Source organism: Pipra filicauda, unplaced genomic scaffold, assembly GCF_003945595.2.
Source record: "Pipra filicauda isolate LSUMZ 115617 unplaced genomic scaffold, ASM394559v2 scaffold336_size1087642_pilon, whole genome shotgun sequence".
NCBI lineage: Eukaryota > Metazoa > Chordata > Aves > Passeriformes > Pipridae > Pipra > Pipra filicauda.
Genome location: NW_024104461.1, coordinates 716,065 through 743,563, shown reverse-complemented (window position 1 = coordinate 743,563; position 27,499 = coordinate 716,065). Strand labels below are relative to the sequence as shown.

Below are 27,499 nucleotides of genomic sequence, written 5' to 3'. Positions count from 1 at the left end.
CATCATTTAACTCTTGCAAATGGATCCGTCCTTCAGGAGCTGCTTCACGGTAACTGAGCAGAGCGTGTCCCATTCACAGGGATCAGGCACTGAGCACGTCTCAATGAACAGCTCCTCTGGATGGAACCTCCCAGCCAGCAAGTTGTGTGTGCCTGGGACCAGGAAGCCTTGAATTATTAACAAACCAAGCTACAAGAACGTAACGTGCCTCCATACAAGCAGTTACCACAAAGCTACAGGTAGGAACACTTAGTGCTGACAATATTTAACACCCAACCTATGCTTCCAATGGGAAAATCACCCTGCAGTGAGGATCTCGTTTATACTGGCATTATCCAATATGAAACAAATCGCGTTATCCTCACTTTAGAGCAGAGGGAAAGGAGGAGGAGCCGTCAGCGGGCGCCACAAAGGCTCAGTTGGGATCACGTCTAGACGTGTGGTGCTGTGGGAGAGGCCCTCAGGCACCCGAGGCATCGGCCCGGGGGTGGCAGATGTGACAGGGGACCCTTGGGAGCCGCTCTGCTCCCTCTCGGAGCGGCAGCTGGAGGCCACACGAACACCCAGGGGCACCTCCGGCAGCTCCGCGCATCTGCCCGGGGCCGCTGAGCTGAGCCCGCGTGTGATCCCGGCTCTGACCTCCCCTTTCCTCCTCCCGAGCGCGGGATCGAGCACAGCAAGGTTGGCTCTCACCAGACCACTGCCCACAACAAATGTGCGGCAAGGGCAGAGTGCTGGGACCGTCCCCATGGTTGCAGCAGAGGTTTAAAGGCATTTCGGACCTTCTCGCTGGGAATTCGTTGTTAAGCAAAGGCTTCTGCCTTAAAACCCCGGGAGCACACGTTGAGCCGGGGCCTGTGGCTGCCTGTGTGGGCTCACCCAGGGGGAACCACGTGTTTGAAGACACACGGGGGTTAAGGGTTCGGGAGCAGCAGGAGCCCAGGCCCCGGGTATCCCTGCACTGGAACCGGTGCCAATGCAGCAGGAGCCCAGATCCTGGTTATCCCTGCACTTTATTCCCTGCCAATGCAGCAGGAGCCCAGATCCTGGTTATCCCTGCACTTTATTCCCTGCCAAAGCAGCAGGAGCCCAGATCCCTGATATCCCTGCACGGGAACCCATGGTGAGCTTCAGGATGATGTTACTATTCCCAGGCACGGAGTTGGCAATGGAATCTGGGCTGTTCTCTGCTCCATGCACTTCTCCCAGACTGTGGAGCCTGTGGGCTGCTCCGGTGCCCCGGCAGTGGAGAAAACAGAGTTATCAGCGCTGGAGCTGCCCTGGTGACCGTCACCGCCCCGTCCCCACAGGCTCGGGCACAGGGCAGCTCTGCGCCCGCTTTCCTCTCGCTCCAGACAAACAGCTTTTGTTCCCTCCCAGCTCCCATGGTAAACGCTCCATCCCTCCCTCCCCGGGCTGAGGTCAGAGCGGCAGCGAGGGGACAGCGGGGACACTCACCAAAGCCACCCTGTGACAGCCCCAGACAGACACTGCGCCGGGCCTGTGACAGGAGCGGCTCCTGCAGCCGCGGCTCAACTGGGGCAGCTAATGCAGCACAGTTCACCGGGCAGGGCCCGCACGCTCATCCATATGCAAACATGCAGATTTCCCGCTCCTCGAAGTGCCACCCTTTCCGAGGCCTGACTTCCAAACTTTGTGGGTTTTCCCTTTTTTAATGAGATTGTTCTCGTCCCTGCACAGCAGCTCCCATGCAAAAGGCACAGTTAGTTCCATGTCAACCCTTTTTTTCCTACTAAACAGAATCAAATACATAAAAATTCCAAATTGTGGCTCTAAGACAAATCACTAAACATCCTTCTCCCTCCCTCCCATATTCTATTGCTGGAAAAAAAGAAGCCATCTCACTCAGACTGGAGTAATCCACTGGATTTAATAAGATTTTTTTTTTCTCCAAACCCCGAGAATGTCACCACAAATCCAAGTTCCATCCAGTATTTTTTGTGCCAAAGTCTCTCCTGGACGTTTATTTCGGAATGACCTTCACATTAAGCCAAAGCAAGAGCATTTTAAAGCAATGCAGATATCATTTCTTCAAAAGGAAATATCAAGTCTGATGCTCTGGAATCGACCACAGCCAGAACAGGGAGCTGTGACAGACCCCACGACCAACACACGCTCAGCTTCCAACAAAATGTGCACTTTCAACACAATCAGAATAAAATAAAAAGCAGCAATAGAAACAGCTCCAGTACTTGGCATTTTTGGAGTGAATCCAGTGCTGGGATTGGAATATTCCGGAGACTGTTCACTACCAGGGATTTACTGGGTGGGCAGAGGCTCATGGGACTGACCTGAGGCATTCATGTGGGGGATGGCTCAGATCATTAATTGGGAAATAACACAAACAACAGGGAGCTGTGGGTGGGAACCTATTTCATTTTAATCCATTAATAGGAAATCGCTGCAGTTTGGGAAGAGAGCAGCGAGGGGAAGGATTTTCCCTGCTTTCACTGGTGAAAGCTGTTCCCAAAGCACCACATGGGGTTAGAGCAGCGTCACTTGTTTGGGACAGTGAGAACCACCCCAGTGCTGGGTATGAGTGGACTGCAGCCACCAGCCCTGCTTATCTCCAGGCTCCAAATGTCTCTCCCTCATACTTCCAGACATGTTTTCCACCCAGCTTCCCCACCACACTCACAGCTCACTCTGGCAGAGCCTCTGTGCTTCTCTTCAGGCCCCTGTTTAATTAGAGGAGCCCTATTAACAAATTTCCTCTCACCTGCACAGCCCAGTCCCATCTCACGGGCCATCCCTGCCCACGTCCACTTGCTCTGTAGCTCCTGTGTCACCTACACTTCCTCACACACATCACCCTGGCACTTCACCTGAAATCAGCGGCTGCTGCTGCCTGGGGTCAGCGCTGGGCCAAGGGCCGGGCAGCCAATTCCCTTCCCAGAGCCCCCACAGCCCCAGAGGGGCTCACACGGGGACTGTGTGGGCTCAGGGATAGTCGGGATCCACGCCTGGCCTGCCTGGTGAGCCAGAGGGAAAACACACCAAACCAACTCAGCACTACAGCTATTTTCAGCAAGTGCTCGTGCAGAGGGGACAGCAAGGACATGCTCCTGTCCCTTGGTGGGAGTTTAACGAGGAGCCTCTGTGAGGGTGTCCTGAGGGATGGGAATGGAGCAGGGATTTATCTGAGCCTCACTCCTCACTCTTCCCAGGTTGCCCAGAGAAGCTGTGGCTGCCCCATCCCTGGAAGTGTCCAAGGCCAGGTTGGACGGGGTTTGGAGCAACCTGGGCTGGTGGAAGGTGTCCCTGCCCATGGCAGGGGTGGGACTGGGTGGGCTTCAAGGTCCCTTCCCACCCAAACCATCCTGTGATTCCATGACTCCCAGAGTCCTGCTCCTGACCCAGCTCTGACGAGGGACTGAGGGCTGAGGTAGCCTCGGAACACAACGGTCCTGCTTGAAACAGGCCCCCAAAATGCACTGAAAGGCCTGAAAACCTGACAGCAAAAAGGGAGAGCAGCAAGGTCCCGAATCCATTATCAACAGCACAGAAAGCAGAGACATTTCTCAGCGTGTCTCCAGGACGATCGTGGCTCCCTGCCAGAAAGACAGAGCCGAAGGCACCGTCCCGCACTCCCCTCCCGCTCATTGCAAATTCCAGTTTAATGCCAAAGCCACGGAATGCCACGGCGGGCTGGGCTCTCAAGCAGAAAGCTAAATTGTACATATTGCTCTGTCTGAACTGAATCCCTTGGACAGAACAGGGGGAAGAGGGGTCTGGGATAAGGCAGAATCATTGATATTCGGGAAGGGCCTTGTGGAACTCCCCCAGACTCTCCTGTGTGCCGGCTCCCGGGAGAGGGAGAGCAGAGCTGCCAGGGCTCCACCTGACCAGATTAGTTTGGCAAGGACAGGGATCCTCCCCAAAAGGTTCCACTGCCTGCCCTTGTTGTTACACAACAACAGGCTCACAAGTTTCTCCTCCCATCAATATCACAGAAACACGTGGAATTACTGAATCCAGTCATTCCTATTCAGGTTTTTTTTGGATGTTTTGCAGGACTTTGAAGTGTCTCTTCCCTCCCGTTCCACAAAGTGTGCAGGGAGGTCTGAGCCCTCTCCACCTCTGGCACTCCTGCTCTCGACACACACATACACACATTTTTTCCTGGAAGTCATTTTCTACAGGGGAAAAAAACCTGTGGGACATAGGAGTTTATGGGATGATACTTCCAGTTTGCCAGTAGCACATCCTTTTAGTAAAGGGCAGAGTCAGGAGCACCACGAACAGTTTCCCAAATATCTCCCCACCCAGGGGCTGCCCAGAGAGTGGAGGCTCCACTGTCTGCACGTTCAAGGCACTTCGGAAACGCAGCATAGAAAAGTTTTATAAAAAGTTTTACTCGGAAAACAAGGAAGAACAACAACATAACTGCTGACAACAATAATAAAATTAACAAAATGCTAATTAATGGCTACCCGTGGCCTTGTCCTGGTCGATATAAAAAGTGTAACATCAGATCCAGTGTACAAATACAAAAAAAATTGTGCATAATAAATGTACTATAATACTGTACATACAGCATAAACCGTTCAATGAGAATGAATTAAATATACCTATTTGTCTCCTGACTTGGAAGACAAAAGAATAAAGTTCTATAGTCCCAGAGTCAGTGTATAAACCCTCTCCAGGGGCTGCATCACTAGCCAACGGTATCCCTGAAAACAAGCAGAGTCAAATATTCCCTTAATGGAAGCCATTATTGACGGGGCTGCTGGTTATTATGATAAACTAGGAGAGAAAACCACAGTACATCAACTCAGCCAACATTAAATCCAGACCGAGTTCTTCCCATCTCCTGACTTGCTACTGGCACTGCTTTTGTTCGAGCCTGCTTTGGACTTCTTCCCTCTGGAACTGCCGGGGTTGTTTTGGTTGTTGTAGGCCTGGATGGCGAGGTCCAGGCGGTCCTGAGCCACTTTGATTTCCCTCTGCAGGATCTCCAGGTCGGTGGGGATGTTGCCCTCGGTGCTGCCGTACTGCTGCTCCTGAGCTATGTTGGCTTTGTTCTGCTTGTAGGCCATCTTGGCGTTGGACAGCTCCGTGCACGGCATCTGCTCCGGCTTCAGGGCGATGTTGTACCCGGGGGGAGCCGACGGGGTGTTCCAGGTGAACGGGTAGTTGAAGGTCCCAGAGTCCGCCAGCTCCTTCCTCTTGCTGTTGAGCGTGTCCCGGATGGTGCCCAACCCCAAGTGCAGCATCTCCCAGACGTTCAGGAGCAGGCACATGCAGCTCACCCCGTACATTATCAGCAGGAAGATGGTCTTCTCGGTCGGCCTGGAGATGAAGCAGTCGACTCTGTGCGGGCAGGGCTTCCTGCTGCACACGAACACGGGGCTCACCTGGAAGCCGTACAGGAAGTACTGCCCCACCAGGAAGCCGACCTCGAACAGGGCCCTGGCCAGGAGCTGCAGCACGTAAATCCTCATGAGCCCGTCCTCCCGGATCTGCCGCCGGCCGTCGTGCTTGGCCTTGGCGGGGCTCTGCTTCTCCTTGCTCTCCCGGACACTCTCCACCTCCATCTCCGGGTACATCATTGGGTCCTCCTCGTGGTCGCCCTCAGCCTCCTCCAGGCCGCGGTGCTGCTTCCAGCGGATGGGCAGGCTCCTCCTGCGGCCCCTCCTCCCGGCCTCGCCGTGCTCCACCATCCGGGCGATCTTGTGGATGGCGTAGCCCAGGTACAGCACCGAGGGAGTGGCCACCAGGATGATCTGGAAGACCCAGAACCTGACGTGCGAGAGGGGGGCGAAGGCGTCGTAGCAGACGTTCTCGCAGCCCGGCTGCTCCGTGTTGCACACGAACTTGCTCTGCTCGTCGTAGTAAATGGACTCTCCCCCCACGGCAATCAGGACGATCCGGAACACAATCAGCACTGTCAGCCAGATCTTGCCAACAAAGGTCGAGTGGTTCTGGATCTCCTCTAACAGGCGGGTCAGAAAGCTCCAACTCATGGTGGTCAAGTGAGTTTATCTAAACAAACAAACAAACCCCCCAGATTTTTATCAGTTTATCAGCTTGAGCCCAAGCAGTGCAAACACTCAATCAAGAGAGTCTGAAAACTCCACACTTTTACACCCAACACCCATCCATGTCTGTGACATCACCTGTTATCGGGATCCAGCTGCCAGAACTTGCTTGAAGATCCTACGTCTCCTCCGCAGGCCTTTGAGGAGTCTGCTGGGAGAAAAAGTAGCAGTTTAGTGACATTTCACAGAAAAATGTTCTCCCAAAGCTACTCTCCAGCCAAAGAGAGAGACACACGTGCTCTGTAAGGCACCACCTTCAGAGGAAAGATTTTTTTTTTAATACTTGATCTAAACCTACTCTCTCTCAGTGGGAAGCCAATGTCCTGTCCCTCCAGGTCCTTGTCCAAAGTCCCTCTCCAGCTCTCCTGGAGCCCCTTTAGGCACTGGAAGTGTCTTCTCTTCTCCAGGTGAACCCCCCCAGCTCTCCCAGCCTGGCCCCAGAGCAGGGGTCTCCAGCCTTGTGAGGGTGGGGAGGCCCTGGCACAGGTTGCCCAGAGAAGCTGTGGCTGCCCCTGGAAGTGTCCAAGGCCAGGTTGGACGGGGCTTGGAGCAACCTGGGACAGTGGAAGGTGTCCCTGCCCATGGCAGGGGGTGGCACTGGATGAGTTTTAAGGTCCTTTCCAATGCAATCCTATGATTCCACGACAAATTTGCAACCCTAACAATAAAAAAACCCATCCACGGAAACTCTCATCTGGCAACACTGCAAAAAAACCCCCACCAACCTTCCAAGCCCACGTGGAGCTCCAAGGAGTGAAAATGGTAACACATGGAGCACTGGAAGAGCTGTTGGACACTGTTATAGCACAGGGGATGAGACATCTTTCAGAGCTTTGTTGATGTCAAATATCAGTTTGTCAAACATTATCAACAGAAACTTTTATAACAGAACATTTGGTGAAAGATCCTAAACCCAGAACTGGACAAATCTCCAGCACTCTGATCTTAAAAGGAATTTATTCTTAACCTGGAGAAATTTCAGGAGACTGGAAGAAAACTAGGAACTATTCAACTTCTTTCACACAACCAGAGTTGTTCACAAGCAAAATAATGAAATGTGAGGAGATGCAATCAATGCAGAATTAAAGGATGTAAATGTAATCCTCCTCTGGTGGAATTCAATGTGTTTAGCCAACAAGAGGGACATGGTGTGGATGGGCTGTGCAGGACATTTGATCTATCACTTCATGGCACTGAGAGAAAAAAATAGCACAGGAGAGTATTAAAAAAAGACCACATTAAGTGGACCAAAAGTAGCCAAGGTCTTGACAAATGATTCCCACATTAGATCCAAGATCAGTCCCATAATGCACAGCCAGCCAGGCCTGGCAGGCAGGCTGGATCTCCCCAGGCTTGGCTGGGAAGTGGCTGCTGACAAAATGGGCACATGGACACAAGTTTGCAGGCTTAGAACTGGAGATGAGTTACCAGTGAAACAGGAAAACATGGATTGCTGGAGAGGCTGGAAGAGATCCACTGCTTAAATCACGCTCAGTGCAAAGCTGCAGCTCAGAGCAGCACGGGGAGAGGGAGTGGATGTCAGCTCACAGGGAAGGGAGGGTCCTCAGGGATAAGGGTCTCAATAAAAGCTGGTGATGCAGCGAAGGTTGAGGATGTGAGCCCTGGCTGTGTCACCTGCAGTCAGGAGCAGGGAGGGTGAGCTCACCTCCTTGTCAGCGAGCCAGCCCTCGGCGCCCGCGGCCGCATCCTTCAGCAGTTCCTCAGACATCAGAGGGCCAACACGGGGGGCTCAGACCCAGCTGAGGGACGGGGAAGGTGCCTGAAAGGGAGGCATTTAGAGAGCTCAGTTTGTTTAGCTGGGAAAAATGGGAAGAAAATGGAAGGAATTACAGGTGAATCTCAATACCAACAGGCTCAGGATCATAACTGTCATCAAAATTATCAACTAAGACAAAAATCACTGGCCTTGACTCAGGTGGACAGGCCACCTGCACTTAACCCTGAAAAGGGCCATGTATAAATTACAAGTGTTTGATAGATAGCAGCTATTAGAGGTGCATGCAATCCTGCAAAGGTTTCCACCAGAGCTCTTCCTCCTACACAACACTGATGCCCTTGTGCCATAGAGAACTGGTAGAAATAACACGTTTTTAGCAGGAAAAAAAAGAGGAGAGGTTCCAGTCCCAGTGCAGTCCCTCTCTGCACCCCTATTTCAGAAAGACATCCAAGGCCAGCTCTGCCTCTCTGAGTTCTGCATTAGTGGGACAAGAGACAGTGCTTCAGACACCCCCACGCTCAGCATTTCCCACCTGGATTTGGGGGCAAACGGGACAGGCACGTTCCTGCTGACATGCCATGATTTGTCAACTAAAAAAGGAGACAAAACCCAAAGGAGTTTAAGAAGGGGTTAATTCTCTCTCACTGAAAACATTAGGGCTCTGAAAATAAACTACTAAGTAAATTTTAAATTAATTAAATGCTGTTGCCAATGTAAATTTGGAATAACAGCAGGAACCAGTCTTTAAATCCTCAGATACTGTCACATTCAGTTAACAGCAGAGAAGTTTGAAATGAGTGCTGGTTTCAGTAAGAGAGTCTTTACTTTTAGACAAGCTGCTACCTTATCATCAAGGAAACTCCTTTGTGTCATGTGCCAGCTTTTCATGGTGTGTCTTCTACCTGCAGACACATTCCTGAGGCTGGGCTGTTCCTCAGCAGCTGTACAGAGGGAGACACAGGGATCATCCCTCGGCCACCACTCAGCCACTGCAGGGCATGAGGCACCTGGGTCATTTTGGGACTTGTCCAGGAGGATTCCCAACCTGGATCCCACCAGTTATAACAATGCACAGAGTGCCAGAGCCTCTGTGTACAGACCCTGCCCACACAGACATGTGTGCTGGGGTTCCCTCCAGCCCTCGGCTGCAGTTGGCATTATCTGACCCTGGTTAATGGCCAGGACCTCTGTCAATTGGCAGGTCCTGGCTGCGGAGCTGCAAAGCTGCTGAAGAGCTGATTCTCTTCCCAATAAAGTGGGAAGGACTAAATTTAGTCCTAGTCCTGAGCAGAGTGGTGGCATGAACACGGGAGGGCCCACCAGCAGGCAAAGAACTTCCTTGTCTTTAAGGAAACATCTCGGTCCAAGCAAAATGACCAGTCATTAAACTCTGCTATCCCAGGTTCAGTCTATCCCAATTAAATGCCATGCAAAAACAAGACTTTACAAGCAGAGTTATGGCTTGGAAGTGGTGTCATCCTTCAGTTTTGTGGGATCAGCCAAGGTTAGAGAAGCACGTTCTGCCTTTGCACCACGTGCTGCAGCACCCAGACACATCACAGTAACCTTCACCCAGCCTACACTCGTGTCTCCTGCCTCTGTGGTTCTGGCAACATTTAACTCAATAATTTTCCAATGTTTGAAAGAAAGGTTTATGGACACTGACACGCATCCCAGAAAGGCAAAATGTCAGCAATTTCAGCTAATTTAAGTCATGCCAGAAAGTGCATTTGAGGGAGATTTTCATTCCCTGTATTTGTCATAAATTCATTCCAGCACTTCCAGCAGAGGAGGCTCCTTGGAGTGGGCAGGATCCACAAACACCAGACACTTATCTCTGACAGCAAACTGGCTCCTGAATTAAAGCTTTGCAGGTGCTGACATCCAGAGACAAAGAAGAAGAATTTGGACCAGGTACATGAGAAAAGAGAAATCAGCTTTCCCTGCAGAAAAGCTCTGGAGCTGTTCAACATGGCTGTTGCTCAGTTACAGCCAGGGAACAGTCCCCCAGGTGTGCCCTGTCCCCTCCCCAGCCCAGGGTGGGCTTTGGGTATGAACTGAAACATTTCAGATGCTCCAGCCATGTCCCCATCCCGCTGGGATGGAGGCACCTGGAAGGCAGCACCACACACACCAGATGGGGGTTAAAACCAACCTCACTCCAGGCTGTCAAATCCCAAACGCCCTCAGAACCATCTCCTGATCCTGTCCCAGCACAGCCTGGGTCCTAGCCCAGTATAAACTGGATCCCTGAGCAGACTGGACCTCAGCTCAGTACAGACTGGATCCCGTGGCCACGTGTCAGTAAAGACTGGCCCATGTCCCAGCACACACTGGATGTCCTGGCCTCATCTCAGCACAGACTGGGCTCATCCCAGTACAGACTGGATGTCCTGGGCTCCATCCCAGTACACACTGGATGTCCTGGGCTCCATCCCAGTACAGACTGGATGTCCTGGGCTCCATCCCAGTACACACTGGATGTCCTGGGCTCCATCCCAGTACAGACTGGATGTCCTGGGCTCCATCCCAGTACAGACTGGCAGCTGCAGCCCAAAGCACCTGAGCAGGGGGGTGCAGGGAGTTGTGTTGGTTTGGTTCAGCACTAGGCAGTGCTGTGAGGATCAGGGAGTTGGACTGGATCATCCTTATGGATCCCTTCCAGCCCAAGCTCTTCTGTGATGCTTCTCTGACCCCAGGATTCACTTCCTGTCATTCCCTGTCATTCCATCAACAGTGGGGCTGGGCACAGCCTCAGTATGTCCATGGATGGCACCACAGTTCACCAGCACCTCCTCAGAAAGGTTTGTCTGCAGGAGGTTTTGTAGCCCTGAGGCAGTTGTTAAGGAGAATCAATATATCTAGAGAAGACTTTTCTCCCCCTTAGAATATGTCCTCATGGGTCATGCAAATAAAATTTGATTAATTTATTAGTGATTTATTTGTTTTGTTTTGGTTTTAAGCAGTTTAAAAAGACATGTGCTGAGCAAGAAAAAAAAGAAGAATAAATGCATGGCAATTCTGTTGTTAATCAAAAGAGGTTTCATGCTGCATGAAAGTGAAATTGGGCCCACGGGCTAATTAAAATAGGATTTGAATTAGGATGAATGAATAATTAGCATTATTCATTCAAATCTCATTTACATTGAAAAGTAAGAAACTACATGATTTACAAGTACTTTTGAGGAAGCAGAGAAGTTGCCCTTTTTTTTTTTTTAACCTGAAAAATGAGTAAGACTTTATTGCTCAAGAAAGGAGAGAGTTGGGGTCAGACCCAGCACCAGCAAGGGACCAGCACATCCCAAATCCTGGCGAGCACTGTGCTGATGCCACCTGCACTCCATGAGCAGCAATTCCAGTGTCCATCCTCCCAAGTGACACAAGGGCGAGGATGTGGGGGTATTCCCAGGAATACCTGGGCTAAGACAACTCACAGCCATCACCCTTCTATCCTTTGTGAAGGAAGTGGGCTCGATCACTACCAACTTCCCTCCTATTTTCGGCAACACAGATGAAAAAGAATAAGAAAATTGTACTGAGTTTTATTTTTGATCTTACAGAGCACTTGGGAAGGAAAAAGGTTGGGACTTTTTGGAGAGCACACAGTGCTCTTTCAAACAAATCCTCTGTCAGTTGGCAGGGCTCACGTGGCAGCAGCAGAGAAGGGTTTGGAAAAAGCCACAATGTCAATGTCAATTTGGAAACCATTTCTGAACGGTGCCTTCCAATCCCAGGCAGGATAACAAGGCTCTGCTGATCCCCAGACCAACCCCCCGAGCCTGAAAAACCCCCGTTGAATCCCGAGACCACAGATCCAACGCGGGATATAAATAGAACAGAAAATATGGGTAAGAGGTAGGGATATAATAAGATTCTTGCGCTGTCAAAAAAATAAAGATGTCAAGAACGTATCTCTTTGAAAATCAACATATACCCACCCGAGCATTCAGCTCACAGATAAACTGGAATTTGCAGCTCAGACACGAACCTCCGGCCGCCTCGGCGTGCCCTCAGGTACTGCTAACATGGGAAGCCAAGTGACAATTTTAGCAACACTCCCCCGCAGTGACAAAATTCAAATGAAAATCACGACGTGTTTCGTGCTGGCCCAAACCAGCTCCTACTGCACCTACAGCAACCACAGTGCTCCGGGAAGCCTCGTGTCCAGGGCAGGCCCCCCGGAACGCGCGGATCCCAGCTTGGAGGAGCAGGGTCCGTGAGGACAGGGCGAGCTGTGAGCCTGACTCGAGGCTCCATGGAAAATGGAGGCTGGGCTGTACAGCCTCTGTCACCCCGTGAGATTCTGGAGACCTGTGGCGGGGTCTGTGTCAGCCTGAATCCCTTCACACACCTCGGCAATCAGAGTCCCTTTGAACGACGGGAATGAGCTGTGCCAGCTCAGAGCTGGGCACTTCTGCAAGGGCTCGGGGCAGAGCTGTGTGACACCCAGCAAGCCCGAGGCTGCTCCTCACACCTCTGCTGCACACTCCAGGTATCAGGAGGCAGAGGGAGCCCCAGGTGCCGCCAGCACTGTGGTGATGTGAAATGTAATAAAGGAGAGAACCAAGCGGTCCCAGACGCCGTCTGACAGCCCGCAGGGAAACCCTCGCTCACACCAACGTGGCATCGTGCCAGACCTCGGGACCAGCACCGTGCCAGGACGGAGCTTGGAGCAGCAACATCCCCCCTCCTTCACAACCCGCTGGTGGATGAGGAATAACCCAGCAAGGGAAGGGCTGCTGGAGCTCAGAACCAACCCGGCGTCTCCAGAGCTCTCCCTCTCTCCTCTCACCTCCTCACCCTCACACACCTCACAGCATTTCTCCAGCACAGTCCAGAGCTGAAGGGTCTGGAGTCTCCTCCACACTCCCTGTCTCCCAATAAGCCTGGTAAATGTAAATATGAAGGAAGAGAAATCCCATGTGATCCCTGCTCAAAACCAGCTCAGGAATGTGCAGCTTGTACCACAGATCATATCCCCCAGCCCCTAAGAGGGAGTGGCTCATTCGTCCCTGTGGAGGAGCTGGGAATGCACAGGAAAACTCTTTCCCTGTGTCTTTCAGATGGATGTTGAAAACAAGGAATTACAGGGTAGGTAAAGAACAATTTTTTTTCCCAAGATTTTGAATCTAAAGCTCAAGCCATACTAGAGAAACCACCTGACACTGCTGTTCTGTTTAACCAAACCCTGAGCTCTGGGACTGCCAGCCCAGGCTGTCTGCACACAACAGGGCCAGGGCCTGCTGTTTGCACCCTTAAAATCTAAAGATCTGGAGGACATCCTCGAGACAGAGTGTTCCTACCAGCTGAAATGACCATCAGGCCGGGTGAGTGTGGCCTCAGGTGCACACAACACTCCCAACTGTGAGCTGCCACAGAAGCCCAGAGTATTCTGAGTTGGAAGGGACCCACAAGGCTCATCGAGTCCAACTCTTAACCCTGCACAGGACCACGTCAGCTCCCTTTGTTCCACACCACGGGGATCCTGCAGGCTTTTCCACAAGCTGCTCATGCACAGACAGCACTCACCTCCCAGACACCGAGTTCTCCTCCTGAGGAGATGCTCCCAGACACCACCTGATGAGACACCACGTGCTCCTCAGCTCAGGGCTACTAAAGCCTGGCTCAGCCACACGAGGTGTTACCACTTGCTAAAATACTTCCAAGGTCAAACACAGCAGACACCCAACCAGCCCAGTGCTGAGACAGCTCCTTTGTAAGGGGAGAGCCACCCATTTACTTGAGTCAGTCACTTATATTCTGAAGATGCTCAACCCTGGTACCCATATGCATCACCATCAGAAATGTGTAACATTCCCATAACCAGTAGTTTAAACTATTTTACAACCCAAAACAGAGTCAACCAGAGCAGGTTGGCGGGTCCATGTCCAGTTTTAAATATCTTCGAGGCTGGAGACCTCACAAGCTCTCTGGGCATCTAGATCCTATTAAATATCTCCAGGGGTGGAGACCCCACAAGCATTGAAAAGTAAGACTGGGCAGCCTGATCCTACTGCATCTGACCATACTCACAGTATAAAAAGCTTTTCTTATGTTTAAGCAGAATCTTCCCTGTTTCAATCTGTGCCCATCACCATTCCCTGGGTACCACGGAGACCAGTCTAGGACAAGAGCAAGGGCAGCAAAGCAATTTCTCCTGTAAGAATGAACATAACAGAGCGTGACCAAGTTGCAGGGACTAGAACCACACAGGCAAAGTGAAACTGTGACCTGAGATCTTCCCCCTCCCAGTGCCCACCCCTGCCCAACGCGCCCTGCACAGCACTGGCACGATATAAAAGAATATATTATTAAAATATCAAAAATATCGTGCTGTTGCCTGCTGCACCTGTGCTTCCAGTGGTTACTCTTACAAATATGGGCGATGGAAGGATAAAGATGGAAAAAACCCAGCAGGAAGGATGACAAAAGGCAGGTCCTGAGTGAGCAACAGCAATCCAAGCGGGAGTGCGATGGAGCAGGGCCGGGGTTCCTGCACACACCAGGCATTGAATCCCAGGATTCAGCCCCTTTCAGGATGCACTCGCCAGCCTGGGAAGAGTGGTGGGAAATAGCAGGAGAGTGTCCTGCTGCAAACTCTGCCTGTGTGGGCAGGCCCAGCACACCTGGGGACACACAGGGAACGGGAGCACCTTGGCCTACCCAAGACCCCAGAGCTATGGACAGACACCCACTCTGACCCTGAGCACTGCAGACACACAAGAACAACTGTATTTCAAGTGGAAAATCACAGAACACACAGGAAGTGGAAGGTCCAAATGGAAGAACAGAGAACACCCGGGTACCACTGCGTGTTGCACACCCCACAAAACATGCACTGCTGGGGAACTGCCTTTGGACAGGCTGGAGCACCCATGTGCTTACCTGGGTCCCTCCAGCTCTCTGGCAGCGAGGTCTGGGAAAGGCCATCCTCACTCCCATACAGTTCCAGTCAGGCATCAGAGAGATGTCCCTGCCTTGATGTGATTAGCAACTCGAATAACCACAGCACCCTTTTAACTACACCCGAGTCCACTGCAGCCAACAGCTCCACAGCGTTTCCCCACCGGGCTCCTCCTCTTCGCTCAGAGGGATGAGTGTCAAAAGAAAATGACACACTGGAGGCAGCTGACCCGAATATCACTCTCCCGGCCATTTCGGGAAAGGAGAGAGAAGCCAAAAGAGAGCAGTTCTGTCGGCTCCTGTACGTCAAAGGCTCTCACTGAGTGGGAGGCAGCCGGGTGGGGATGAACACCTACTGCTCCCACCACCATCTTACAACAGCCAGGAGAACCACAGCAGTGTTTGCTTCAGAGATAAGCCTCACAAACTAGCACGAACAGCTTGAGAGTGAAAGGGATACCGTGCACCACAGCACAGCCCGGGCTGCCACGGCGTCCCCAGTCACCCACCCCGCACCACGGCAGCTGCTCCTCCCTGACCCACATTCAAAAAAAAGACTTCTATTCCCCAGCTCTGTCATCTGGTCTAGTAGGAGCCACCTCCTCAGCCTACAACTCCACCAAATCCATGGCACGTTTCCTACAACAGCAGCTCTGCAGAGAGGGAAGGATGTTTGGAGGCAGAGGAGGGCACTGCAAACCCTCACTGCCAACTGCTTTTCCAGCCATCCAGTACCTGGAACTGCTCCACTAAACCCTGTCAGGACTGTCCCTGAGATGAGACATGGAGGACCAGAGAGCTTTGCAGACCCCTGTGACTTCACCCAACTGTGCATGTCTGGGTGGAGAGCACTAAGGTGAGGAGGACAGTGGCCAGCCATGCCAGAAGGCATTTCCTCCCTGTTTGCCATCGGTGTGTCACAACAATCCATGAGGATGGGGTTGGGATGGACAGACAAGGACAAGGGGTCCACAACGACAAACCAGCACCTCACTCACTCTCCTGGTGCTTCAACTTCTCCCAAGCGCTACCAAACTGCACAATTAGTTGGAGAGTTGTGTTTGAATACACCAGTTTTACACACAGTTTATTTTGAGTCGAGGAGCAGAGTAAGTCAGAGCAGATTGCCACACTGGCATTAAAATGCTACTCCAGCTTGAGTTCAACAGGAGTCTTAACAGCTTTATTTTGCCAAAGATAAAATTCAGAATATAAATACGCACATAAATTCACTAAGTGACTTATCTGTTGAAAAAAACACTTATTTCGTATAATAAAATAAGAAACCTAAACCCGTCATTTTCTGAGAGACTTGACTACTTTGAGACCCCCCTGGGAAGAGACCCGAAGCACTGACTGAACTCCCTATGCTCCATCACCCCAGCTGGGGAACACACACACCAACTGGGGCTCTTGTCTCTGAGAATAGCTGCAAATAACTCCTATTTCATGAGAGGAAGCTGGGAGCTCTTTTCCCAGTGACAGGCACACTGCACCAAGCACACAGCCGGTCAGCTTTTTCCACCTCACTGCTTTCCATGGCCATGAATTTTATCAGACTTATTATCAACACAGATTATGACAATTAGCAGCAAATTTTAGGCAGATCGGCCTCCCAAAGGCACAGAAACTGCTTAAGCCAGACAGGAGGTTTGATGGGAGAGCACCAACAGGACCAGGGTATGGTATGTACCATGTTTTGGTGCTGCTGGAGGTGGGAAAAGCCCACTGAGACACTGCAGGAACAACTGTGGGCACAGTGACAGTGCCAAGCTTCCCCTGGCTTCTTACTTCCAAGCCTCCAAGACTTTAGGAGGGTGGTTACATCTTGTTAGTCACTGAGTGGACTTCATGCTGGTTCTGTAGATGCTCCAAGCCATTCCCCTTCGTCCTGTCAATCCAGGCCCTTGTCCAAAGTCCCTCTCCAGCTCTCTTGGAGCCCCTTTAGGCACTGGAAGGGGCTCCAAGGTCTCCCCAGAGCCTTCTCTTCTCCAGGTTGAACACCCCCAGCTCCCCCAGCCTCTCTCCACAGCAGAGCTGTTCCAGCCCTCAGACCATTCCCCCTTCAGAATCAAGTTCATTCCTTAATGCTACTAAAAGAGATGAAAATGTCACCCAGGGAAAATGGTGTGACTTCTTTACACTCCTACTCACAGAACCAGGAACAGCCCCAGGCTCCTCCCCAGCCCCTTCCTCTGGGACTCACTGGGAAACTGGTTTCCACTGCAGGGACTGGAGAGGAGGTTACAGAATAAGGAGCCAAAATGAGGAGTCACAGCTGGGAGGGCTGGGTGGATTCACCAGAGATGGACCCCCAGCCTGGCTACAGCCATTGGCACTGTCGTGTCATCTCTGCAAGACAAGGGCTGCGAAGAAAATCCCGGCAAAGTGCAGCTCCCCAAAGCCAACATTCCCATGGGACTAATGAGACGATGTCATACAGAGCAGAATCAGTGGGCAATGGATTGTCTGTGTAAGCACAGTGTCCCACGGGGCTTCTGCAAAGGCACTTCCAACCCCACAGAGGGCCCCAGACCACCGGGGTTTAACCTCTGCAAGTCCCTCTCACCAACGGCTTCTTGAAGGGACCCCAAAAGGCCACTGGAAAAGTGATCATCCCCTTCACAGAGAGAAGACACGGGAAGAGGAGTAAATGGTCATTTCCTGCACGGGAAGGAGGTCAGAGCAGGGATCACAGGAGAGGTTGGGATCTGTGCCAGACCAGGACATTGTCTGAGTGCACGCAACAGTGAGTGGGTGGGATGTGACCAAGGCTCCTGCTGGCAATATTCAAGGTGAGGCAGATAAACAACCACAAAGAGCAGCACAGGGACCACACGAATCTATGCAAACTAGTAATAAAATGGCAGATGGAATTCCACATGGATAAAGTGATGCATACATGGAATAAACAAAATAAATCTCAATTTCACACTAAAAATAGATGTGCCCTGAGATGGCCTCAGCGAGCAGGAGGTCTTGGGGCTGTCAGGCTGCTCTGTGAAAGCTCCAGCATAGCCAACAGCATTTCACCAGTTTGAGAGGACAAGCACCCCAACAGCACATGCTGCCACATGCCCTGAGTGCCCCCAGCTCAGCCAGGGCTCTGGTCACTCTCGTCATCCCCCATCATGGGAACAGAGGAGAACAGGAGCTTGGAGAAGATGTATGGACACAACAGTGTGGGAGGAACACTGGAAAAACAAGGCAGCTGAGTGGGGGAAAGAGGGTGGGGAGTTGTAAAACCTGGGAGAGCCTGCAGAAGGAAAACCCCTTCAAACCTGAAAACCAGAGACAGCGCCTCAGACACGGGTAAGTCTGGAGGCAAAAAGCAGCCAGCAGGCTGAGGGGGTCCAGACACGCTTCTCCTGGGCTCTGCTGCAGCTTCCACGTGGCCAGGTTGGGAACGGGACTCCAAAGCGGGCAAGGCTCTGTCTGATCCGTGTGGCTGTTCCAAGGAGCCAGGAGTGTCCCTGCTGTCGGGGAAAGAGCCCTGCCATGAACCAGCCAAAAGAGAGGCATCAAAGGGAACAGAACCCAGGTTATTAATCACTGCTCAGTTCCAGCCCTCTGGAATTGCACCTGTACTCATGGACAGTCTCAGGCACTTGGCACACTTGGAGGGCAGAGGTGATTTATTTCTGTCCCTGCTCTCCAGCACAATCCTCCAGAGAATCGGATCTCACAGACACCCGGATCGATACGGTCTGGCCACAGATTGCAAAGAGAGCAAGAGCAGGCTGAGGAATACAAACCAAGCACGGAGGAGGAGGATTCCAGTCAGCTCTAGGAGCAAAGACTTCACACGAACCAAGAAATACAGATAATTTCCATATGGCCCTATGGAAGATCACCATGTGCTTCCTCCCAAACATTTCAATTTTATTTTGCTTTTTAGTGTCGCAGGAATCACACTTTCCATTATGAAAATTCTCCTATTCAAAATAGCTTAACTACATATCTGAGTGCCAGAGTAACTCTGAGTATCTGAGCAACTCCTGCAAGCGAATCTGCTGCAAGTAAAATTCATTTCTCAGCTACTTCAATGTTTACCATGAAAATCAGAAGATTTTTAGATTTTTAGGAGGAGGTGCTGCGTGCAGGGCAGCACACCTGAGAGATACATTAAGAACTTTAATTACTTTTAATTTTATGCCATTTAAAAATGTATTGACAGCAGGGCAGCCCCTTCCCTGCCTACAGACTCATCTCTACCCTCAGGATCAGGCAGCGTTAGCTGTCAGCCGCGCATCCCTGAATCCACACCAGCGCCAGGCTTCCAGGAGTTAACGAGGAGTCAAAACTCCCCCTCGAGGGAACATGGGAACACACAAGACATGCAGTCGCCCTTCCAGGCTCTTGACTATTTTAAGCACAAGAGATACAGAACTTCCCGGGCAACGGCTTGTTCTGTACAAGTCTGGCAGGGCTGCACCGCTCACGCGTGTCCAGCACTGGGATGTCACCACGAGCAGGAGTTGGCATCCCCTGATGCCACCAGCATCATCTCTCATCCTTTAAGAGCCGTATTCCCAATATACACCACAGCCAGACCCAGGTTTAAACCCAGAAATCATCAAGTTTAGACCCAGAAGTCATTTTTCCACATTCCTTTGACACAAAAACAAAGCGGGAAGAAGTGTCCCCAACACGCTGCATTTTTTGGGATGACTTTGGGGATGTTCAGGAGAGGGGTAGTGCTGTGCACAGCTACCCACGGGGCAAAAAACACACCCCTGGGGCAAAAACCACACCCCTGGACAGCAGACTAACGGATGGGCAGGGATTCAATGGAAAACAATCCAATGCAGTTGTCAGCCTCCTCCAGCACCACCAACTGCGCCATCCGAACGGGAAAGGACGGGAGGCACAATCTGCTGGTCATCCATATGGATGTCTTCCCTTTCTCCTTCCACAGGATCTCAAACGAGGTCAAGCACGCACACTCAGACCTGTTTCCTGACAAATTTGTAACTAAAAAGGTGGAACTAATAACTGCAAGAGCCCAGAGCTGGTATCATGGACTTATTTAGGCAAAAGAGCTGGCTGACTCCAGCGATTCCCACGTAAGCAAGGTAATAGGGAGAAATCCCTCACTCCCGTGCAAAAATGTAAATCCCAGCTCAGTGAGGCACTTAAGCACATGCCTAATGCAAAGCTGGAAATAAATCCTGCTAATAACCGGGCTGCTCACTTATTCACAGCTAGGCACAGCTTAAGTACCTGGAGGAGCTGGAAATACCCCCGAGCCCCCGGAAAAGAGCCTAAACCAGACTGGTCTGGGAATTAATCACAGCAGCATGAGCAGAACTGTTAATATGAACTGGAGGAGGACTGTCTGTGTGTGTGTGTGTGTGTGTGCTGAAGCATCTGTTCAAGTTTAGGCATATAAAACATTTTTCAGCCCAATGACTCCAGAGGGAAATGCCTCATACATCAGCTCATCTGACTCAATTTTTCCATCACATTTCCCTTAATACAGTTTTGTCCATAAATACACTATTTGTTTCTTCCAAATATAGATCTTTATTTATAGCCAGAAAACCTTGTAACTTGTGTTATTGCTTAAAGCCCTAGGTTCTGCTTTGAGACGGAATCAGGTTCTCCTTTGAAATGGAATCACTAAGGAATTATTTTCCAGTACTGAGGTATGAAACCAAGTTCTCTACATTTGCAGAAGGAAAAGGGTTTTCTTTTTGCTCCAATATTTACCGCTCTCACTATTTCCTTCACCAGAAATCACCAGTAAAATCATAACTGCCCAGCCACACGTTGCATATGGCATTTATCCCACACCACATCCAGGAACTTTCACCTTAAATCCTCATTAAAAAAAACCCACAAGTTTTTAAAAATCCCAACCAGATCTTCCAGCCAGTCCTGAATTTGAGGAGAACTGTGTGTCACTACCCGAGCAGTGATAATTCATATTTATGGCACGAGGTCAGAAAAGGAAATGTAACGTTGCCCTTTCCCCTCCAAGGAACATTTGGAAGACAAATTCCTTTTTGTGGCTTTTAACTGAAAGCAAACGACCTCCCAAAACCGGGACGAGGAACGGGCAGTGAACGGGCAATTTGGTGATTCTGACATTTTAGAAGTATGGGGTTTTTCGCAAGTGAAATGTGATTTAATACAATTTGACCCTTATTAACCACAACTTGAGTAAAATAAAAAGAAAAGCACAGCACATTATTCCATGGCACAAGCACAGGACAGTGGAATTGCACTCCTGCTGCTCATGGGAAGTGCAGAGATCAGCTGGAAGGACTGATAATGCCACGGGGTTCTGCAATAAAACCTTCATTTCCTCCCAAACGGGGCACACAACCACCCGTGGGGGCCCAGGGACCAGATTTTGGAGGCTCATCCACAATTCAGCGAGTCTCCCTACCTGGTGGGCAGGAATGTGCTTCCGTGCACAGTGCAGTGCTAAAGTAAAGCAACCATAAAATGTAGGGAGTATTAACAGAACTTTTTCCACAGCAATAATTTATTTCCTATTAAGTAGATTAAAATAAACAGATCTGGAGCACAAGTCAACTTTGTGGCAGCACAAAAGACAAAGTTGGAAGCAGGGTGGGAGGAAAGGATCACCTTCCCCCTAATGAGGCAGCACAAAGGGCTCCATTATCCATGAGGATTTCGGGTCCATTATCCAGGACAAGGGTTTCACTCCAACTGTTTAATGACTGTCACCCTTGTCCGGTTTGTGCTGCTGATCAGGGAATCCTGTCCCAGCAGGAAGGGTGAGGATGCACCAGGTACCTTGTACAAGGCGACAACGCGCCTTGTGATTCCCACGTTTGAAAAACATGGTGAAAAGTCATAAAATCCCCCCTTTTTCTTGGCTCCCTGTTGATGGTGAGGCTACAGCCTCAGAGAATCACAGAGTATCCCAAGCTCGAAGGGATCAACAAGGATCACCCAAGTCCAGCTCCTGATCCCAGCCCTGTTTTCCTCAGCACACAGCCCCTCGCAGGTACCAATGGCCACAAATCAGCAGAGCTCACCCCGGTGAGCAGGGTCTGCCCAGGCTGCCCACTCCTGGCTCACACTCTGTGCTGTTCCAGCAGCATTCCAGGGAAAGCTCACCACGCTCTAACAAGTCCTCGCTGCCAGCATCACAGCTGGGACAAACTGAGGCATCAGCAGCACTGCCAGTGTCTGCTGGCTCCGCTTTCCCTGGCTCCAGCTCCCCGGAGAAGCACCAAGGCACAGGGGGCTCAGCGACCCAATCCACCACACACCCGAGGAAGGGGCTTCCAGGATTATCCAGCCCCTGACGGTGTGGTTTTGGCTGCTTTGTTGGTCTTAAGAGCCAGACCACACCTAGGTACAACCTCAGGCACCGGATCTCATGCTGTCCTTGGCAAAAGGGATGGATTAGGGAAGTCTGGGGTTTTTCATGGACTTGCAGAAGTTGCTGGCACTCAGCAAATTACTAAGTCAAAAAATCTGTGCGTTACAATTAATCACAAACTCCCCACCAGTGATTAGATCTCTCAGCTTATAAGAATTTTCCTCTTGTAAACTTTAAAACCATCCAAACCCAGAAAAGACCTTTTAAGATAAAGCTGCACCTAAGCAACACAATTCTCACACCAACTACCTTTAGAACCACTGGATTCTTTAGAACAATTCTGTCTACAATTAAAACTCTTCAGGCTGTACCAAAATCTTTGCTAAATTCCTAAAGTTGGTGTAAACTTGCCCAGCAAGGTTTTCTTTTAACCTTCCCTTTGCTGAGGACCGGCCGGGACCGCTGGGACTCCTCACTGCCCAAACATTCCCAACCCTCTTGGGGCTCTTCTCTGAAACCTTCAAAGAGAGTTGTGCTCTGAATCGCTCCAAATTTTCCAGTTATTTACTGGTTTTTGCACCACTTGCACGTTATCTGTGATGTTTGCTTTGAAGTGACAGGCAAAAATAGTCCCTAATGATGGGCTAAGGATGAAACCCATCTAGAAAACAGGTATTTCATGATAATTCCTCCTGCATTCAGACCTGTGAGTTGCTTTAAAAAAAACCCAAAAATTTTAATATTGTCGCATTAATTGAGAAAACATTTAGTTTTGTAAATGGAAATGTTTTCCATTAGCAGTAACTCAACGGTCCCCTGCATCAGTGGCAAGACAAACTTGCAACTCCAGTCTAAAAGCACTGAAGGCAGTCAGACCCTTTGGTAAGGGAACAGCCCCGTCAGGAAGATGCTTTTAATAACTTTTCACTGCTTAAACTGATAAACTTGACAAAGCTCGTTTTAAAAGGACAAGAGGTGCTGGGTGACGAACCCAAGGAGTGGCTGGTTGTGTTCTCCACAGAAAAAGAACAGAGACCCTCTGGCAAAATAAGTTTCTTGTGATGTGAAACACAGCCCTCCAAAGGGATGTGTCCCAGTGCTCCTGGTTCTGTTCTGCCCCGTTTCAATTCGGAAACGTCAGTCAAGGAAACACACTGCAAAGGGCCAGTTTCCATAGAAGGAGCCCCAGCAAGGCTGGCAGGGCAGACCCTCACACCCAGCACATCCCCTGAGCCCCCCAGCCCTTACCTGGCCGCCTCCTCGCTCACAGACATGGTCAGAGCCCCGGCTGCACCCGGGAGAGCCCCGCACTCCAAGTACTCCAGCTCGGCTCCAGCGAGGACCAGCCCCTCGTTCCCAGCTCTCGTCACTGCCCACAGGAGCAGGACGGGCCGAGCGAGTCACGCATTCGCCAGACACCGAAATATGTGACAGCTCAGCCCACCCCCGCCGAGCCGCGCAGCCACAGCGAGCACAGAGCTGCAAACACCGTCCTCCCCTCTCCAGAGAAACGCTGGAGCCAATGCCAGCACTGCTGGAAACCCCGGAGTTAATACCAGCACTGCTGGAAACCCCGGAGTTAATGCCAGCACTGCTGGAAACCCAGGAGTTAATGCCAGTGCTGCTGCAAATCCACGACTTTCACTTGGAGCCCAACGGCACAAAAAAGCTCCAATTCCCTTCTAAAAATCCTTACCTATCCCGCTTCGCAGGACCGAGCTGAACTGTTCCCCCAGGAAAGCACAGGCACAACTTCAGATTATACTTGGAAAGAACCAAAAATACAAAAGAAAGGCACCTTGTATTTTCCTAAGCACAAATCTTGACAGAAAACAACAAGTTTCCCTTTTAAATGACCTGAAGAACAGAGGGTTTGGTAACTGAACTGACCCGAAGAACAGAGGGTTTGGTAACTGCACTGACAGCTGGCTCACTGAACATCCCAGTGACAGGGATTTCTAACAGGAAGGGACGGTTTGAGGTTTTTTTAGCCAATTATCCTTGACTTTCAGCAGGCAGAAGACATGGAAATAACAACAATAACCAACGGTCCGTCAGATGGAAGGGTTTTGTTCTTCCTCTCATCTCCAAATACCAACCGAACACCCAATGAAAAAGCTGAACCCAGTGGTACCAACTGTTGCTCCAGAATCCATACAGTACATCCATGCCCTAATTAATCCCCATGAACTGTCTCCTATTTGTAATTAATTTGACGGTGGAACAAAACCAGCACTTCCCGGTGAAGCAAGGTCACACTGACCAGAAAGCGTCAGGACCAATTCCTACCAACAGAAAAGAGAATTGGCTAAAAAAAGCCAGTAAAAATAGCTGTACAAATGTCACTCTTGTGAAATTTTACTGCGCAGGGTGAAAGTTAGGCCCAACGGAGGCCAAAGCTTCCATTATCCCATACAGGGGTGGATTTTTCTCCTTGTGCTCTGTATTAGGGTCAAGCACAGAGAACCACAGAATGTCCTGAGATGGAAGGGACCCACAGGGATCATCAAGTTCAGCTCCTGGCGTTGCACAGGACCCCCCAACCATCCCACCTTGTGCCTGAGAGCGCTGCCCAAACACTCCTTGAACCAGAGGAGTATTCCCAGAGCGATGCCGACCCGCAGGGAGCCCGTCGGCTCCGGGCAGGGCTGGCTCAGGCTGCCACAGCAGCGTCGAGAAGGTTTATCTGGGCAAGGAGAGCGGGAGCTGCTGCTGCTTCCAGGGCTTGTGCTGGAGCTGCAGCTCCATCCACCGCCGCGGGCCGACACCGGGGATCCCTGAGCTGGGAGGGGAGGAGGTGATGGGGCTGGCACAGGAGGTGACTCGGGAGGAGGGGATGGAGGTGACACCGGCGGTGCCCCGGGAGGAGGGGATGGAGGTGACACCGGCGGTGCCCCGGGAGGTGCCCCAGGTGCGCTCGCTCCTGTTCCCGCGCTCGCTCCTCACCGAGGGGGCTCGGCCACGTGCGGCGGGGCCGGCACCGGCCGCTGCTCCCGGGAAAGCCCCGGCGGGCTCAGGGATCGCCTCAGGGATCACTTCGCTGGGCACGAACAGCGCGGAGAGGCCCGTCCGGAGCGCGGGGGGACGCGGGGACAGGCGGGCGGCGCCGGCCCCTCACGGCGGCGGAGCGCGCCCGGCCCTTCCCGGCGCCTCCGGATCGCCCCGGAGCTGCCGGTTCTGCGCCCTCCGCCCCCCGCCTCCCTCGGCCCCACAGCTCCGTCCCCTCAGGTTCCCGCCGTCGCCCTCAGGTTCCCGCCGTCCCCTTCAGCCTCCCGCCGCTCGCTCCCCTGCGCCGCCCCCGGGGTCCCGCCCGCCCCCGGCTCCCGCGGGTCGGTCCCCTCACGGTCCCGGCTCGGAGCCCTCGGGGCCCCGCGGGTCCCGCCGCATTCCCGGTTTATCCCGGTTTCCCCTCGCCCCCCACTCACGGTCCGGCCCTGGCCGTGCCGGGGCCCCTCGGCCGCCGAGCCCGGGCGGGGGGCGCGGGGCGCATGCGCGGAACCCCCTCAGCCCGCGCGGGCCGGGGCGGGGGGACAGCGGGAGGGACGGACTGAGGGACAGGGACTGAGGGACTGAGGGACAGGGACAGGGACTGAGGGACAGAGGGACAGGGACTGAGGGACAGGGACTGAGGGACTGAGGGACAGAGGGACAGGGACTGAGGGACTGAGGGACAGGGACTGAGGGACAGAGGGACTGAGGGACAGGGACTGAGGGATTGAGGGACAACGGAGAGAGGGACTGAGGGACAGAGACTGAAGGACCGGGTCCAGAGAAGAGCAACGAGGCTGGTGAAGGGACTTGAGCACAAGTCCTATGAGGAGAGGCTGAGGGACAGAGAAGAGAAGGCTTGGAGGCGACTGAAGGAAGGTTATTCAGAGGGGACAAGGGGACAGGGACTGAGGGACAGAGAGAGGGACTGAGGGACAGGGACTGGATCAGACTTGATGAGAGGAATTCTATGATTCTATGACTGAGGGACAGGGAGTGAGGGACAGAGACTGAGGGAGAGACGGACTGAGGGACAGGGGGACACGGGTGGTGGCAGCACGTGAGAGCACGGGGACATCTCCAGAACGGGACACCGGGAGAGGGGTGGGGACAAGGACACGGGGAACAGGATGGAGACATGGACCCTGCCAACAGAACAGACACATGGGGACACTGGAGTAGGGCTGTTGACAGGGACACCAGGAGCAGGATGGGGACAGGGATAGGGAGAGCAGGACGGGGACACCAGGAGCAGAGTGGGGAGCAGGGTCTTAGGGAGCAGGACAGGGACAGGAGCAGGGTGGGATGAGGAAATCAGGAGCAGGACAGGGACAATGACACTGCAAGCAAGATGGGGACAGGGACATGGGGAGCAGGACAGGGACATTGGGAGCAGGATGGGGGTGAGGATAGCAGGAGCAGGGTGGGGACAGGGACATGGGGGAGCAGGATGAGGACAGGGACATTGGGAGCAGGACAGGGACACCAGGAGCAGGATGGGAATGGGGGCATAGGGAGAAGGGGGAAACCAGGGACATCGGGAGCAGGATGGGGACAGGAGCAGGGCGGGAAATCAGAAACGGGGCAGGGACAAGGACACAGAGCAGGATGGGGACAGGGACACGCGGAGCAGGACCATGATGGGGACAGTGGGAGCAGGGCTGTGGATGGATACCGGAGCAGGATGGGGGCACTGGGAACAGGAAGGGGACAAAGACACTGGGAGGAGGAGGATGGGGACATGGGGAGCAGGACAAGGATGGAGGCAGTGGGAGCAGAATGAGTGATAGGGACACTGGGAGCAGGATGGGAATGGGGACATTGGGCAGGGTGGAGACAGGGAGACCAAAGCAGGGTGGAATGGGGGCATCAGGAGCAGGACAGGGACAAGAACACAGGGAACAGGATGGGGACAGGGCCATGGGGAGCAGGACAAGAATAGGAACACAGGGATGTGGACAGGGACACCAGGAACAGGATGGGGACAGTGGGAATGGAGACAATGGGAATAGGGCTGTGGACAGGGACAGCAGGAGCAGGGGGGGGGGGGCACTGGGAGCAGGACAGGGACGAGGACAATAGGAGGAGGGCCACAGCCAGGATCACCAGGAGCAGGATGGGGACAGGGACACTGGGCCCGGGGCTCATCCCACAAGGAGTCGGCTGCTCAAGGTGCCATGTGCCCCAGGGACCTGGGGATGGGGACAGACAGGGACAACTGGAGGGTCAGCACAGGGTCACTCGTCACCGACGGCCCCGCTGTGCCTCAGTTTACCTGCTCCGGGGCCCGGGCAGGGACACTCCCCGAGGCACCCGCGCCCAACAGAGCTCCTTTGTGCGGGGAAATTCCAGCCGCATGGAAGGGGCCGGGGTGGGGGGGTCAGGGTGCAGCCGCACAGCCCCCATTCCCAGGGCAGAGCCGTTTCCGTGGAAAATTCCCAGCTCACGTGCGCGGGACCAGGTTTTCGGCTGCGAGGGCTCAGGCCCCGCTGCGGGTCAGTGTTT

The 27,499-nt window shown here is 52.4% G+C and overlaps 1 protein-coding gene across 7 annotated transcripts; it reads right to left on the bottom strand.

Annotated features, from left to right (window-relative positions):
• Positions 1–3,313: 3,313 nt before the first annotated feature.
• Positions 3,314–25,481, bottom strand: GJC1 (gap junction protein gamma 1). Of its 7 annotated transcripts, none has more exons than XM_027711922.2 (4): positions 25,432–25,481; positions 7,729–7,842; positions 6,141–6,210; positions 3,314–6,006 (listed from the first exon to the last, which is right to left on the bottom strand). In XM_027711922.2, exon 4 carries the CDS (start codon positions 5,985–5,987, stop codon positions 4,806–4,808), a length of 1,182 nt encoding a protein of 393 aa, XP_027567723.1. In that variant the 5' UTR covers positions 5,988–6,006; positions 6,141–6,210; positions 7,729–7,842; positions 25,432–25,481; the 3' UTR covers positions 3,314–4,805. The 7 variants fall into 7 exon arrangements, with proteins under 7 accessions (XP_027567723.1, XP_039239964.1, XP_027567727.1 ...); XM_039384030.1 differs by lacking the exon at positions 25,432–25,481 and adding an exon at positions 24,953–25,425 and having other exon boundaries at positions 7,729–13,957; XM_027711926.2 differs by lacking the exon at positions 25,432–25,481 and adding an exon at positions 24,953–25,425.
• Between the last annotated feature and the right edge of the window lie 2,018 nt (positions 25,482–27,499).

Coding starts and splice junctions, on each gene's coding strand:
- GJC1 (XM_027711922.2), bottom strand. CDS start 5,987: ATGAGTTGGAGCTTTCTGACCCGCCTGTTAGAGGAGATCCAGAACCAC.